We start from the raw sequence: 17,277 nt of genomic DNA, 5'->3' as shown, positions 1-17,277 counted from the left end.
TTACGTGCTTTCTTAAAGTCATGCAATTTATACTCATTATTTTGGCTATTTTAATTACTTGTTTTCACAATATATTTAAAAGAATATTCTGCAGCTCTTCTAAAAATTATATTATCTAATGGAAATTGGTTTATTTTAACAAGAACATATTTAAAAGAATAAAATCTGTTTATAGCTCAGGTGTATATTTAACTAAAAATATGTCAAAACGAGTAATTTCATCCTGAACTCTTTAAAATTTGGGACACTGGAGAAAATGCTGGCACTGCTTCAGCATGTCTGGATGTGAGCATACGCCATGTGAAGGTCTGTTTTTAAGGCTGGTTTGGCTGCAGCCATGCAAATCACAGCAGGAAGACACATCTGCAAGAGGGTGGATACTTCTGGAGATCAAAGAAAGCTGTCTATTGGCACTGTTGATCTGAACCTCCACCCAGTTTTGATCTTCAGTACTGGCATATAGACACAACAGGAAAAAACGCATGTGTGAGAGAAAGGGCTTTAACACAAAGGAGCATCACTTGCAGTAGGGCTGAAATTTCTAATCTTTGCAGAGGAAGAGGACAGCAATACCAAGCCACTCAGACCTGGTGCAGTCAGCCTTGGGAAGTCATGGAGGCAACACCCAGACCGATCTGTCTTGTTCGGTGTGAAATAACTATGAAGATGGCCCCATGCTGGGACTGTAGAGCCTCCAACTGATCCTGACATACATTTTAAGTCAGCTGCTATGCTATCAATACTTGAACTAGATAGATAAAGCAAGAGAAAACATCTGCTTGCGAGGCAGGCCCATTTCCAGGTAGGGAGTCTCAGGGTAGCTCTGTATGGCAGCCCACAGCCACAAACTGTAAGCATTGACTCGGCAAACTGCAACTGCCTGAGAAGCTGGCCCAGCCCTTCGGAAGTTCGTTGGTTTGAGCTCTGATTGCACTCATAATGGCACCAACACCAGGGAGTTCGAGGGCAGTGTGGGAGCTGTGAATGCTCTATGGGCTGTTGCCAGCCAGGAGAAACACACTGCCTATGCTCTGACTATGCTGGTCGTTCCCCTGAGGACCAAGGGGAACAGGCCTGGACAGAGGAAATACCCGCTAAGAGCAGTCAGAAGGGGGAAGAAAGATGAAGCTGTTTTTTTACCTTATCATGGTTATTTAAGTGACCAGTTAAGCCAAAGTCTGTAAGTGATAGATAGGCATAACACCCACCTGATCTGAAAACAGGAGCCTCGCTGACTTTCACTTGTAGTGCAGATAAGTAATATCTTGTCTGGTCATAGATGCATGTATAACGCTGCTATTACTGCCAGTGCCTAAGAGGGCAGCTGCCCCCAGCTGCACATCCCACAGGCGCTCCTGGTACCTACCCTTGCTAGATAAACTGAGCCAGTAATATCAGCAAACGCCAAGCTAGCTTTATCTCACTAGCATGGATACGAGTGACATGTGAGGGGCATGCGCGCCTCAGGAGCTGCCCTCACAGATACTGGCAGTAGGCCTGTCACGGGCCCAGTTAGGGGTGGAGATGGCTGCTGCCAAAGATTTTAAATGCAGAAAGAAAGCCAAGTTATTTATCTCATTTTATTTACAGTAATAGGGGACTGTTGAACAGCATGTAAGTGCACTACAATAAAATCAATACAGAATATTAAAAGCAGAAATAAAGATCAGCCAACCTGAGGAAACTACTAACTTGAATGAAAGGATCTAACAGGAGGGCAAATCAAACATCTCAGGGAAACCAACCCACTGAAACTAAGGGGGATGATTCCCAGGTTTGATTAGATAAATCCTGAGCCTTTCACTGAAGCAAACTGTCCTTGACATGATGGTTTCACTGAAGCCTTTAAAGACAAATTTGCTCAGCTAGTACTGAGAAGGGACTTCAGGACTTAGCTCCCAAAACACAGAAGAAGTTATATATTGAAGAAGATATATTGAAGTATGCCAATGCACAGCTACCAAAAGGATGAAGAGAAATTCTTGTGAAATTAATTAACTGTAAGCTATGCCCTAAAAGACTGAGCCTTACATTCGCAAAAGTTTCATAATTAAGGACCTGAAAGAATGTAATTTCCACTTGGTCAGATCTGAGATGAATATAATTTCAGGAGCTGATTCACCTACACTGGCACTGCAGGACTAGAAGCCAAGGAGAGCATCTAACAAGTCAGCAAGAAATTCTCTCTCCTCTGAAGCCAACATGAGTTTTGCCATTGGCTTTAAAATGGCAGCAGAAATTCCTCCCCCACCCCCTATGTCCAGGGACGTTGGATCTCTGAGTATAGACTAAAACTCTCCTTTCAGATGTAACCAATGGATGGCTGGTACTGTAAGTCAGCATGACTGAAAGTTTGCTCTGTGGCAAAGATATTCACATTTGGAGACAAAGTTTAGTGGGCGAAGCTCAAGTCTGACTAGATAAGCTGTTATCTGGATCACTGGCCTATATTAGTCCAGTTTGTGAATGATTTATGACAACGTACCAAGAAATCTGTTTTTAAAATGACTAAACTGTGTATCCTGTGAGGCTGATTTCGGACTAGTTTAACTGAACTGTAAATGAGCTATCAAAGATAGCGACCCATTAGTGGGGCTTATGGCAAAAACCACTTCTGTACTTCGCTTAATGCCCTTAAATGGATGATCTGAGGGTTACATTTTTTACTTTTCAATTTTGCTATTTCTCTATTATATTTTTTTGTTGTTCTGCAGCTTTTGAAAACTTTAATGTCTCTGGAAAAGTTACAGAATAGAAAGAAACTAAAACAAAGAACACTGTCAGTCTCATGTCCAGTAGCTGGAAGGTCCCAAAAACTTTTCAGCTGCACATCCCAGTTCCACTGATCCCAAATCATTGTCCAGATAATTGCACTGGAAGTGGCTCACATTCCTATTCAGAACTGCCTTATGCAAGGAAAACAGCGAGTAACAAAAAAGAATTGCAGGCACTGCTCACACTGAGAGTGGTCTGTACAGTGGAGAAAGAAGAGGAGTTGGAAGGGGGAAAGGTTCAATGGGGAAAAATTAATTGTCAACTTCAAAGAGTTTACATTAAGGCTGTATACTACTGTTTGAATGAAGGCGTGAAAGTTTTCAACTGTGAACACACACAAACACATGCACTTATGCATTTAAAGGAGATGCCTATTCCAGATTTTATTTTGGCTAAAAACTCGGTGCCACAGAAAGCAGTAATTATTCCAGCTTTGCATATTGTAAACCTGGTCACTGTCATTCTTCCTTTGCCTCCACATGCCTCAGTGCCACATTTTCTACAATCATGGGGAGATTGCCTTGGCTCTCACTCAGCTGGCTCAGCTAATGCAATTCACAGGCCTTCAAATGTAAGCTTGTAAACTATTTAGTTCTTTTTCTCTATAACAGCTTGTCTATTAACAGCTCATTCAATGGAAGAGGGAGAAGAAGCTAGTGAGACCTCTTTTGGTATTGTTCAGCAGTGACCCTGGCTTTCTCAGAATGGTAGCCAATACACTAAACAGTGTTTGTCAGTACACGTTGTTTTGGTGGATAATAGTATATTGTACTAGCAGCAGTCTATATTAGTAGCAGGTAACAATGAGCTGGCAAAGTAAGTCTTCTGTGTGGCATTGTAAGGACATAAGAATGAGGTATGAAAATCCAGGAGAAAGCTCGTTAAGACGGTATAATGCAGTCAAAGGTCACACTGCACCTCACAGTGAAAAATGGCCTAATCCTGCTCCCGCATTGCTGTTCCATTTTCGCTGTGCTGAGATAAGGTGTTGCCATGCCTTGCAATGAACCCGCCACACCCTCTGCTTTCCTAAAAGGTTAAATAAAATCTGGAGAATTTTCTTCACTGATGGCTGAGGTATCTTAATCTTTTCTTCGTCTTCTATACAGAAATACCTGGCAAGCTGGCAAGAATTGTGCTTGACACACTTTTCCCCACCAACAAAATCCTATTCACCCTTACTGACAAGGAATTCATTTACAGAAACACGGTGGTTTGGGCTTTGTTTTACCCTGCCAAGCGTTGCAGATCTTGCGTTTTCTCTCAGACAAACTGACAAAGCTGCAGCACAGAGAAATCAGGTTTCAAAGCGAGTGATTTATGAAGCAGATGAACTTTTCTGTGCATGCAGAGCGACTCCCCCGTGTGGTACGACTGCTTTGGCCAATGCCACTGACAGCGGCTCAACCAGCGGGGGCTGCCGGAGCTGGGCACGCTGACATGTCGGCAGTTAATATAATTAAATGTGGCCCAGCGAAGACTCCCATGTTCAGAAGTGGCCATCAGTTTGCAATTAATGTTGACCGCTAGAGAATAATGTTGTTCTGTTGTGTTTCTGCTGGAGGAAAAAAAGTGTAATATTTTACTAACTATGATGCTTTGGGAAGAATTATGAAGTCCCATATTTCTTTACCATGAATTAATCTTACAACTTTATTCTCAGTTTCCTTTTTCCCCAGCAACTTATGTTAAGATGATACCTTTAATATATGCTAAAATCTATTTGTATATCATTAGCTATTTTAAAACCTGGAATTATAAGTTCATTTTGATTAACAGAACAGTTCAAGTTTCTAAACACCTTTTAATTGTACTCCTTTAAGGCATTTATGATAAACATTCCCCTTTTTGGCTCAGAGCTGAGAGCCTAGTTTTCAGCCCTGAATGGAATAGTTTAAAAGCAATACCCACATTAAAAACAAAAAAGTTAATTAAAATTTCTTCTACTATCTATTGTATATTTTAAATATATTTTCTTGGGCTTGAGCCAGAGGAAGCAATTGTGTTCTTCCATATTAAAGGGCTTGACTCTACCCTTTATCATACTGGCCTAAATCTACCTGTCAGCTGGATGAAGAGACGTTAGATTTACACCAGCTTAAATGAGGGGAGAATTTGGTCCCAAGTGTTTACTGTTCTCTGGAACTTGGCACCCTCTTCTGCCATTCTCCTCCTGAAATCAGTATAAAACAGATGCTGAAATTCTAAAATGTTTTAAACCCTCCTATACAGTAGCTGTGAGCACAGTGCATTGTAACCACCAGACCTTGATGGCACAAAGATATGCGTCATGAACATGAAATCTGGGTAGAAAAGATAAGAGTACATTCTTGCAACACTTCCAAAGTAGCAAAACACTGTAGAAAGTAACATCGACAACTGCATTTTTGGGGTATTTGATCATATCCCCCCTTGCACTCGCAAAACTTCAACTCAGATCCAAATAGGTGTAGTTCCAACAAAGTGAATGCCCGGTCATTTACGTCGGTGGAGTTGAGCCCAACTACAGTGGATATGTATTTGACAACAACTGAAAAGATGAATGAAAATCATTTCAGTTGCATTAGGGATGTAAGCTGGCAGGGGTCTGGATTATTGCTTATTCAGCTTTTCGGACAGCATCTTTTCACTTCCAAGAAACCCTTTTTAGATGCACCAAGAGGAGACAGGACAAACTCCGGCAAAAAGCTGTTTGCAGACATGCTCATGACACTCATCTTTGGCAGGAGACTGAGGGAATGGAAAGCCATCTAGAGAAAACAAAAGATACTTTATTGGAGTGCTGTACTGCCAAATCTCAGTGGCCTAGATACGTTTTTGTTGTTTAGCTATTTCCATCAGTGCTTATTGGTATGTATTGATTTGACCAGCACTGATGTCTATGGGGTCACTGTGGGTATTTGATTTTATCCCTTTCTTTGGAAGGTTTATTAATATTGACTCTTCTTCATTTAATTGGGGCACTAGCTATGGAATCCCTTTTTAATGGAATCATATTAGCTAATGTACTGCCTGTCCACACTCAAATCCAGAGTGCTTCACACAAGCCCATATTTGAGTAACTGATAATGTTGTACAAAAACAAAAAAATGAAAAAAAATCTGTGAAGCCAGAGAAGAATGGCAAAGACAGAACTGAGCTGCAATCTGCAACCTGAATTTCTCAACACACAAGGCCCAAAATGTAGTAAGAATTACTTGTCCCTGTAACACAGAAATGTTATTTCTTTCCTTGTCCTGTCAAGGCCTCCCCCACTACACCCTCCAGGTGCTGCATTCATTTCTGCAGTGTAATTATTCACATCTGCACAACCTGTTGTAAGTTACCAGCTAAAAAAGGTAGCCAGGTCATACAAGCTTGCACATTTTCTTACAGCTGCACACAGAACAGTGTATCTCCCAAAGAATAAAGGCTTGGCAAATGTTGCTCTTTAACTTTCACTTCTTCTCTTAAATAGATTTGAAGACTAATTCTACCATTTATCGAACAGATTTTTTATTTTTTTTTGCCCTAAAGTACTCTCCTGGGGTTGCCTAGGAAAGTATTTTTGCTTGATTGGTCTTCATTGTAGAGCAATTTCAGAGGCCTGGCTTTGGACACCATTTGCAATGGGTTCATATTAGAAGGTCATGTCTTGTTACAGGGCCATTATTGCCTCTCCCCCTTGGGACTGTTGCAGGCCTATGATTTTCCCCTTCACCAGTAGATTCTGACACATTTTTTTTGACATCCATGTAGCATTAACTCTTTTGACAGAACGCAGCACTGAAATGAAAGAGGGGAAAGGAACAGCAGAAATTCCCCCCTCACCAAATGTATTCATTCTCACTGATTTACCTATGGGGAAAAGTTGAACTCTGATATTTTGGTTGCAATGCAGGAGACCTTTAAAAGAGTAGATATCCTGTCATGATTTTGGCATTCTGGAGTCCTCAGAAACACAAGCGATCTGGAAGTTGAGGTTATTAGGGACAAGAAGATTGCTCATATTAACTGTGTCTACAGTACGTCTAGAACCAGCAACCTGCAGCCACACCATTCCTTACTGCAGCTGCTGTTCAGTCGGAGCTCCGGCTGCCTGCAGACACTGCCTGTCCTCGAGTCAACTTTCAAGGAAGTTCCTTGGGTCCCTATTAAATTTAAATGATGAAAATAGCCAAGCAGGGAAAATTAGAGGCCACACAGAGTGCATCCATTGTACTTAGTAAGATAATTTTATATTTACTGTGTAAACATATTTAGGCCATTTTAAGAAATATAGATTCAACCAAAGACTTTTTAAAGAGTGCTTTGATGATGGGAGATGAACATATTGTCCAGACTCGAAGTAAGTGATGTCTTCACATCATGCCCTTAGGTTTTAAGTTGCTACACAGCTCTTTAAACAAACAGTGAAAATTGGCCATTTCTGGAAACTATATATGTATATATAATTATTTTTTGTGGACAGTTCTATCTCTGTCTGCTGTAGCTTCAGGGCCCGCAGGACAGTTCTGCGTGTGCACGGTACACAAGCCAAGACCACATCCAAATTCCTGCACACACCAAACTCAGCTGCTTATTGCCCTGGCAGAATTCTGACACATCCCATGTCAAAGCTACCGTGTAGGAAAAAAACTGACGGTTGCAGTTATCTCACTGGCAAGCTGCATGATTGTGTTAAAAACATCCAGGCTGGCTAAAAGCCTTCCCAGTCAAAAGGATTTTCGCTTCCCTACAACTGATGTTCAGAACACTTACATTGAACCCAAATATGATTGAAACCTTTAAACATTCATATGTATTTTTTATCAATAAGAAAAGTTATTAAGTCTGTTGTCTCATTAGTTTCCACCTTAAATTCTGATGTAAGACAATGTATTCCTGGCGTGCTACTTACACGGTAAGGGACGAGCAGGACAGCAGCTGGGTCTGCCATGCTCATCCCTCAGCTCCACTCATTAACATGCTTGCTCTGCTCACCGCTACACTGGTAGTAGATTTTTTTTTCTTCTTTTTCTTTGAACAAGAGAGGATTTGTGAATTAAACACACTTACAGCCCTAGCAAGGTCATACCGTAGGACTCTGAACTACAGTTGCTTTTCAAAGAAAGAAACTCATTGCCAATCAGCCTGGCCCTCTGCTGCGCCAGTCGCACGCTTGTACCCAACGCAGTCATTCCGAGGCCATTTCAGGAGACAAAAGAGCTGTACGACATCAGGACTAGTATGCAGCTTTCAAGCAGGTATTTCAGCATGTGGCTAACTGCCTGGTCTGAATGATTTAGCCTAAGCGTACCCGGAGGTGGGGGTTCCTTTCATAAATTACAAGAAAATTAATGTATCGGTCTTCCAAAGAAACTTGTGCAAACCCTGTGGAACGCTGCCCAGCCCGGACATCCCAGACCATCACTCAAGTCAGCGCTCAGATACTCTCATTCATATAACACTGGTTGCGCCACTGATGTGCAGCCTGAAAACATTTGCAGTAATCTCTGACCTACAGTGTACATTTTTACCTAAAGTCTGCATCGCCCGCCAACATTTTTCATAGGTTCTGCTTTATCTGCCTCCCTGGGTTAATCTGTTTTTATGTCTGTATAAATCAAACAACACAGATGCTGTTATGCTTATATTGAAATAAAGCCCCCTTTTCCCTCGCAGATACTTTGCTCGCCCTCCACCTCTGTTTCTCAGCAGGTTCTCAGGTACCATATAAGACTTTCAAAGCCTCACTGCACACTCTAAGAAGAATGCATCTGCCTTGAGGCTATGATAAAGTAACTCTGCAATAATATAATTTATGAAACTACAAGCTCAGCATCTTCTTTTTCCTTCCTATGCAAAGCCAGGTAGGAACCAGGACTGCTGAATTAACCTGGAAGTTTATGCCTCACATGACTTGTGATCTGTACAGTAGTTGCTTTTCAGATAATTCACGCTGATTTATCCTTTCAGGGCCAGATCCTTACCTGGTCTTTTCCTCACAGGTTAACTATTCCAGTCAGGCTGGATGGATCAGTGATAACTTATCCCTTTTTTTTAAACATGGTGTAACTTTCTATATCTGATTTTTTTCTTTCATTTTTACTTCCCCAATCTTTTACATAGTCATCATACACATTAAGAAGCCCGGTTTGGAAAAGATTAATGCTATTAATACTTTTCTAATTCAATAAACCCTCTCATCTTTGAACTTCTTGCAGTATTTTTCTGCTTTCTCCAGCTTTCTGCTAATTCAAACACATGACAAATGTGAGTCTTCATTTCAGTTTTCTATTATTTCTCTTGTCTGATCAAATAAATTAACAGACTTTCATTCCTTTCCCAGGAGTGATGCCCATATGTTGATGAAAGCAGCATAAAAATATTACCTGTTCAAACAGGAGGAAAAAAAAAAAAAGATAAAAGTTATCTTACGCTATTCACTGTTCCATGCAAACCAGGCAGACATGCTGATCCCATTCCTTTCACCTTGACAGCACCCACCATGTTTTGTTTAACGGTAAATATTGCAAGATTTGCAGAAGACCCATCAGTCTGGTTTAACTGCACTGTATTATAATGTCCCTTTACAATCTCTTCACACAGTAGCAGTTATTTTAATCACATCACAGTACTTTAGGCACTGGGAAAGAATCAGCTGTCCTATCTAATGTACACTCTCCCCAGTCACGTGGCACCAGGCCGGCAGAGCAGCATGCTGCTGCTAATGCAGTTTTCTCTGTTTGGATAGTTAAAGCTACATCTCCAGGCCAATTTGTACCTGTGTATTGTTGATAGACACTGTGCCACGGGCAAAGAGATACTGCAGGAAATGGATTCTCATTTGACCGTGTTTAATTTTGTTCTCTGGATCTCCACCATACATCTTTCCATTTCTCTGCCCACCCCAATTGCCAATGTGAAACAAAGAGACTTCCGTCACTGCAGCTCCTAAACTGATGTGTGACGATGCAGTGATTGATTTGCCAATCCAGGAAAAGTGGGTCATTGTACAAGTTGTACCACAGCGTGCTGAACCAAGCTGTTCGTGCCGACATCTGGGTTTTACAGATTTATTTTTAAAAGTTCGGACCTGAAGGGACTACTGTGGATATCCATCCTGAACACTTCTGGTTTTTGATGGGAACACTGCTGTTCTAAAATCTTTCTTAGCAGCTTAGAGAGGTCTGAAGTCATCTGTGCTCCTCAGGAGACAGCCTCCTGCTTATGTATTCTATATCTTACTTGTATGTTTGCTCTGAGAATGGAAAACATATAATTCCTCCAATTCTAAGATATGGGGGCAGTTTCAGATTTGTAACTTTTTAGGACAGGAAACTGTAAATGAATGTAAAATTATATTTGAAATATAAAATGGTATAATTAATAGCTTTCACAAAGGATGTTAAATCAAGGAGAAAAATACTGATGCAAATTGCTCTTTGAAAAAAAAAATCCATTACTTTTTTCTTCTTTTGTGAGATTGCAATGTTTAATAACTTTTCACATTTAATGACACCTGTTGAAACTCACTGTAAGATTGCCTCTTACATGCCAGGCAGACATCAGTTGAAGAGCTAAGTCTCAGTACCGGAGGGGAGCTGCCTACTTAACTTGTATTCTATCAGTAAAGTCAGGAATAGATTGCTGAATGGGGAATATTTTGCAGGTTTTTCTAGAGCAGCCCAATGAGTAAATTGATGTTCCTGGTGAGACTTTGCTTGTTTGTTTGTTTTTGGTTTTGCTTGTTTGTTTCATTTTGTTTCTCAGAGGAATAAAAATCCAGGGAAATTTAGCTCTTTAAATTTTATCTTTGCTTTTATTAGAATTGAAGCCAACCTTGAAACTCCACCTGTTTTGGGAAATGATTTAATGAACAATGAGTTGGATAGGAACTTTCTTCAGGGCCTATAAATCTTTTGTTTTGTTTTCAATAAACCCTTAAGCAAGCACATTCCCTCTTTGCATACCCCAAAGCGTGGTGCCTTCATGGGCAGAAAACATCTACTCAGGTCCTTAAATCCTTACACCGTTAAAATCCTTATTGGGATAAACACAGTTTTTCTTAGCAATGACTGCATTCTTAACTTCCAACTGTGATTTTTGGCAGGCACAACCTCGGATGTGGAGAGAAGGCAAAAGAAAGCCTATCAAAATGCAGTGCCTGCTAATTGGGGGCTCTTGGGCTGCAGTGTAATCCACTGACTTGGCATCCTGTTCTGCGTGGGGCAAACCTGGACGGATACAAAGCCACCGCTCCCTCCAGAAAACGCAGGGCAAAGCAGTGGTAAGTGCTCGAGCCTTGGAGGGCTCTGCTCCAGTGATCCCTTATGTTGGGGCAGGGGGAGGGAAAATCATTGTCATTCCATTGAATAAATCTGCATTCCCTTCTGAATTCCCTTACTCGGTTCCTCCTCCTGCCCCCATCTCCTCTCCTTTGGAAACACCACGGATGTGGAAGGCTTTCAGGTAAGCAGAGAGGAGACGATCACAGCAAATGACAGAGCCAGAGCTGAGCGCAGCACACACTGATAAACCCCTGCCAAACCCTTTCCATTCTGAAACAGAATCTCCGTAATGGAAATAATTACCAATGAAACAGACAAAAACTACTTCTGAATGAAATTTAAGCTTCAGCAGACCACAGCACAGCCAGGAAATGCCAAGTACAAGTAGCCATCCCTTCATCCTGAATTCACACCATTTTCTGTTTCTGTTTCCTGTGCAAAGTTATCAATCACTCAGAAACCGCTGCTGGGGGTGGGCTGCAGATCAAGCTTTGGATGCAGAGTGCCTTGGGACAGGCTTCACCTGACTGCAAAAAAATCAGACAACTGCCTCCTTTTGAGGGGGCCTCTGGAAATACCTAGCACGCTGTGTGGTACTGGGAGGAAAAATGGTGATTTTGGGGGGGAACCTCTGACAGTTGTCAGAATGATGCATGTTGCTGGGAGAAAAAGAAAAGCGATTGTGGGGGGAGAAGTGGGCTCTGGCAATACCCAGCACAGTACTGGGGGAAAAAAAAAAAAGCTGTATGATTTTGTGGCTGGCCTCTGGCAATACCCAGAATGAGGCATAGTGCTGAAGGAGAAAAAACAAGCTGTGTGATTTTGGTGAATATTCCTGGCAATACACAGCACAGCATTAGATGACAAAAGCTGTATGATTTTTGGGGGGGCCTCTGGCAATACGCAGTATGATATGCAGTACCGAGGGGGATGCGGGGAAACCATCTGATTTTGGGGGAGCCGGATACCCTTGGCAATACTCGGATTAATGGTGCTAGGGGGGTGTCACGGGAAAGGTGGGGGGTGCTGGCCAGGACACCCAACACCAAGCCCCAGCCTCCTGCAGCGAGGGCAGTGTAACGACACAAGTGACTTCCAAGCAGCCTCCGTCTGCACAAAATCTGAAATTACAAAGGGCAGAGCCCCTCAGCTCCGTTCCAAGTGCCCCCTGCCCTCCACACTCACAGACGCATACATACACACATATACACCCACATATATAAACATACATACACATATAGGCACGCATACATACACATATACATTCATATATATACATACACACACACATTTATATGCACACATGTACATAGGGTGGTTGTTGGACCAGATGATCTTGAAGGTCTTTTCTAACCTTAATGATTCTATACATACACACACAGAGACATATGCACACATATATATACACATACAGACATACACATACAGACACACATCTGTTCACACACATTCACACACACATATAGACACACACACATGTACATACATATAGACACACATGCACACATACATATACAGACACGCATGTACATATACATGCACACACACATACACACACACATACAGACACACGTACATACAAATACCCACATTCACACACACACACACACATATATTCACACACGCACAGACACACTCATAGACCCAAGGCAGCCGGCGCCGCCCGGCAGTCCCAGCCCGGGCCGCGTGCGCGCACCCACGCGGGCCCCCGCGGCACAAGCGCGCCCCCGCCCCACCACCGCGGCCGCTTTAAGGGCGGCGGGGGCGCGCCTCCGGGGCGCCCGGCGCGCCGCCGCCGCCGCCTCCTCTCCTCTCTCTCGTCTCTCCTCCTCTCCCCGCTCCTCTCCTCCTCTCTCCTCGCCGCCGCGCCGCGCTCCCTCTCCCTCGCCCCGCTTTAAAGTGCGGGCCAGGATCCGGGCTCGGCCGGCACTTCCTGTGGGGCGGGATGGAGCGCGCCGGGGCCCCGGCTGACCGCCGCCCGCCCGCCCGTGCGCGGAGGCGGCTCTGAGCGCCCGCTCCGCGGCATGCCCCGCGCCCCGCCGCCCGCCTGAGCCGCCCCGCGCCGCCCCGCTCCGCTCCGCGCCCCAGCCGAGCGGTCCCCCCCGCCCCCCCCCCCCCCCCCACCGCCCCGTTTTTCTCCGGGGGCGCGGGGAGAAACTTGTTTTCAACAAGTTTTTTTTTTTTTAAATTTTTAATTTTTCTTTTTTTTTTTTTTTCCTCCTCTCTTCCCCCCCCCCCTCCCCTTCCCTCTCCGTTCTCTCCGCGCGTGAATTGTTTTAGCCCCCTCTCCCCCCTTTCGATGTGCGGCTTTGGACATGCGGAGGCTACTGCAACCGTGTTGGTGGATCTTTTTCTTGAAAATCACCAGCTCCGTGCTGCATGATGTGGTGTGCTTCCCCGGTGAGTGTGCCGCGGGGGGAGCCGGGGGGTGGGGGGGGTACGGGAGGGAGCCGGGGGCCGCCGCCACGCGTGTCCGCGCCCCCCGTGGGGTTCCGGGGGTCCCGAGTGCCCCCTTCCCACGCGTGGCCCCCACGCCGCTTCCCTGCCGGCTGCCGCGAGTGCGGCTCCGCCGTGTGTTCCCCCCCCGGTGCCTCGCAGCCCCCCCCCGGCGTGGGGCGGCCAAAGGGGGGGGTCCCCTGCTCGCTGCCTTGGGGGGCTCCCGTTGTGCCGCGGGACCGGCGCCCCCATAGGAGCGCGGCTCCGTGCCCTGGCCCCTTCCTTGCAGCCCCCCCTTTAAAATCAAACTTACTTGTGCGCCGTACTCAGCCCCCCCCCCCCCAGCCCACTCGTGACCTTGCCGGGGCCGCTCCGCACCCGGGGGCCGGCCGGGTGCAGCCCCCCAGCACCCCAATGAAGGGGGGCGCGCCCAGAGCCCACCTCGCCGCCCCCCTTTCCCACCCCATAACTCGTCTCAGCCCCCCGCCATCCCCGCACCCCCACCCCAAAACGCCGCGGCCGCTCGCCCCGCACCGGGACCCGCGGCCCCAGCAGCGCCCCCGGCCCGGGGGAGCCCGCGGGGCTCCGGCCGCCCACCAGGGGCGCTGTGGTGCTGTGCGGACCCCCCCCGGGTCCCCCCCCCCGGCTCCGCGCCCCTCCGCTGCAAGCGGGCACGAAGCACGCCCGGCTGCCGGGGACCCCCCCCCCCCCAAGTCGGGGGCTCCCTGAAAATGGCTTAACAGCCCCCCCTGCTTGAACATCCCCCTGCCCCGAAAGCGGTGGGTTTGTTGGTTTATCTGGTCCCCGCTTCGGGCGCCCACCCTGCAGGGGGGAGTTTTGGGGGTCCTGGCCAGGTCGAGCCCCCTGCGCTGTGGCATCTCTGGCCTGGGTCTCCTGCTGGGGGTCCCAGCGCTGCCCCACTCGTGGGCTGTATCCAGGTGTGCAGGCGTGCAAAAGAAGTAAATTCTGGAAGCTTTATAGGAACTTCCACTTTTTTTTTTTAAATGCACTTAATTTTTTTTTCCCTAACCCTGAGCACGGAGATGAGTAGGTAGACCTGTCACATCCCAGTCTTTCCAGCAGCTTCTGGGATGGTAAAATGATTTGAAGCAAAAAGAAAATAAGCTGGAGAGAGGGTTAATACATCTGCAGCTCTTGAAGAAACGTTTATCTTCTTTGTATTGATTTCTTCTCAATTTCAGCCCTCAGAGTGAAGCCTTTCTCTCTGGTTCTGATATATATTGTATAGTAATTACATCTAGAAGGCAGGCTGTAGGAACGCTTCAGGAAAACAAGCTATGATGTAGGTTTAATATGACAGTATTGTAAGGCGTGCTGATTTAGATCAGTGGTGTTTGAACCAGATAATATTTGCATTATGGTTTGAATATAAAGACAAATGCGAGCAGAGAGCGGTAGGTCTGTGGACATTTCCGCGTGTAGGTAAACTCTTTAATGCTGGAAGTAGGAGCTGTAAAACAGCTGGGTAATACTTTGCCACGAACAGCCCTGAAACATGCCTAAAGGTTTGCTCGGGAAGCGAAGTGTTTTCCAGGAGGGCTTTTACGCATTTAGTCTCTGTACTGAGCTACCATGTTAGACCTCAGTGACTTCCTTACTCTTTTATGCCTTCTTCAGAAAAGCGGTAATGTCTGGTGTGGTGTGCGTGCAGGGGGGCGGTAAGTGAGACGTCGTGATAAACAGGGACGCTCAGACTCTGATCTGGTACATCAGAGATGCCCGAGGCAGGAAAGCTGCAGGGAGGATCTCAGTGGACTGTAACAGGACATTGGTGCTGACAGCATCCAATGGCAGATCATTGGAATTTGTGTTGGCGGGGAATCCCGGCCGGTTATTAACCGTTTAGTATCTACTGCAAGTATTTCAGTTCCTTTAATGCTATTTTCTGGAGGGAGGATTAGAGAACTAAGGTATCTGTTTGTGTGTTAAATAACAAGCATCGTTCCTCCCTCCACTTCATATCCACTTTTCTTTCAATGAAAGAGGTCACTATTTATTTTCTCTCCAGCAAGTCACCTTACTTTGTTTTCTCTCCAGAAAGTCACCTTACTTTGTAAAGAAACATAAAGGCTATTTTTCCTTTGTTCAGCAACAATAAATGAACCATGCTGAAAATAAGTCTTTGTAGTTTTCTTTTGTTAGGAGGATTGTAACAGATTCTCACTGTTTAAGTAGGTATTTGTGTTGCCATTCTTTTGGTTGCAATAAGAGGAAGGAGTCGTTCTCGCATTAAAAAAAATACGTGGGTAAGGTTTTGCTCTTTCTGAAGTGTTAAGTTTAGTGTATTTCTCCGTGGGCTTGTCATTGGTAATTGCATTGCTTAGTAAATCAAACTAAGACAAGGTAAAAGAGGATGTTTCCACTGGGTCTGTTTGTTCATTTATCTAAATACACAGTACTAAAAATCAGCAAGACACAAACATTAATGTTACTGTGCTATCTTTGCTACATAGTTTCTCAGTGCTCTGTCCAGAGAGAAATGTTTGTTTGTTTGTTTTTTTAAAGGAAAAAGCACACCTTTGTGCACTTTGCAGCTGTTGCTGTCCCTCTCCTGTCATGTAGGGAGTGGTAATTGTTCACATTTTCGTAGGCTAGATGCATAAATGAAAGTAATTTTCTTAAATCTAGATTAGCTCTCTTTTAATGAATCAAATTGTTGCCAATCTGGCATCTGCCTGTAAATAGGTCTTGGATTTTGAGTCTTCACAGTTCTGAGCTGAGGGTTAATTGTGCAAGTAACTGTTTTCTGCTTGGAGGAAAAAATATCCAAGGAGCTTTTCCCTATAAACTAATCAAATGCCGCTCTGGATATTTTTAAAGGTACCAAAAAGGCTAGCTTTGTTTATTCGAGGTTTTACAGAGGAAGGTGTGTTGTGCACGTAGAGAAATACGGAATGTACAGGAGAGGGCCCTCCAAGACTTTATTTAGTCCTGTGGCTTTTATGAAGATGACACTTCTTACATTTTAATTATCTCTTATTTTCAGTGCCTTTTTAAAATACAATTTACATTCCGGGAAGTCGCTAATGGTGTCCTTGCAGATAAAGAATGTTGAATGAGCTTTCCTAGGCTGTATGAGCTGAGCTTGCTAGTATGCTTCTTGGGGGGGAAACTCGGGGAGAGCTTTGCTGTCTGTTAGCAGCTTTACAGGAGCTGATTCGTGGTTAGCAGAGCCAGGACACAGCTTTCAAAAGCCTTCAAGCAGCCCCAGGAGCTGTCTGTGCCAGAGGAAGAGGTTACCTAAGTTAGGGAGGGAGGGAGGAGGTGTCATGGAGGGTAGGGACATAGAAAAGGACAACAACAAAAAAAGAAAACCATCTGAGGGTAGCTGGAAATTCCCTCAGTCGCATTAGGGCATTGAAGAGAGTGAGGTTTGTGATGTCTGCAAAGCCTGTGCTCGGCCTGGGGGTGACTGTCTGCTTGGGGGAGCAAGGGGAACTGATACCTGTGTTCTCGTGCTTATCTCTCATCCTACAATTCCTCTCCTTTCTCATTAGGAAATGGGGATGAAAGGGTTTTGAGCCTATTTTAAAAAAATGGATGTCTTCCTCAGAGTGGTGAGGAACTTAATGTGAGTCTAGCACAGGTGTCGTATCGCTCACCTGCCCTCCTGCATCCGCACTGGGAACCTCTGCTGAACAAATGGGTCCTGCTGAGCCCTGCCGTTGGGTTCCCCTTCCCGCCTCTGCTCCCCTGCCTGATCCCTGTCACAGGTGAGCACTGGGAAACATCCATTGTAGGGCAGCATAAAGGAGAGAACGGTGTCAAGCTCATTAGTAGCCCTGTAAACTTC

At 45.0% G+C, this 17,277-nt stretch overlaps 1 protein-coding gene across 1 annotated transcript in view; it reads left to right on the top strand.

The window, feature by feature from the left end:
* The first annotated feature begins 13,247 nt into the window (after nucleotides 1-13,247).
* PTPRG (protein tyrosine phosphatase receptor type G) overlaps nucleotides 13,248-17,277 on the top strand; it is a 402,421-nt gene continuing 398,391 nt past the window's right edge. Inside the window, exon 1 of the mRNA XM_067003205.1 lies at nucleotides 13,248-13,427. Coding sequence (XP_066859306.1) covers nucleotides 13,343-13,427 — 85 coding nt within the window. The 5' untranslated portion in view covers nucleotides 13,248-13,342. The remainder of the gene's footprint in view (nucleotides 13,428-17,277) is intronic.

Source organism: Anser cygnoides, chromosome 10, assembly GCF_040182565.1.
Source record: "Anser cygnoides isolate HZ-2024a breed goose chromosome 10, Taihu_goose_T2T_genome, whole genome shotgun sequence".
Classification (NCBI taxonomy): Eukaryota; Metazoa; Chordata; class Aves; order Anseriformes; family Anatidae; genus Anser; species Anser cygnoides.
The sequence above is the reverse complement of the archived record's forward strand: the minus strand, read 5'-3'. Positions and strand labels throughout refer to the sequence as shown.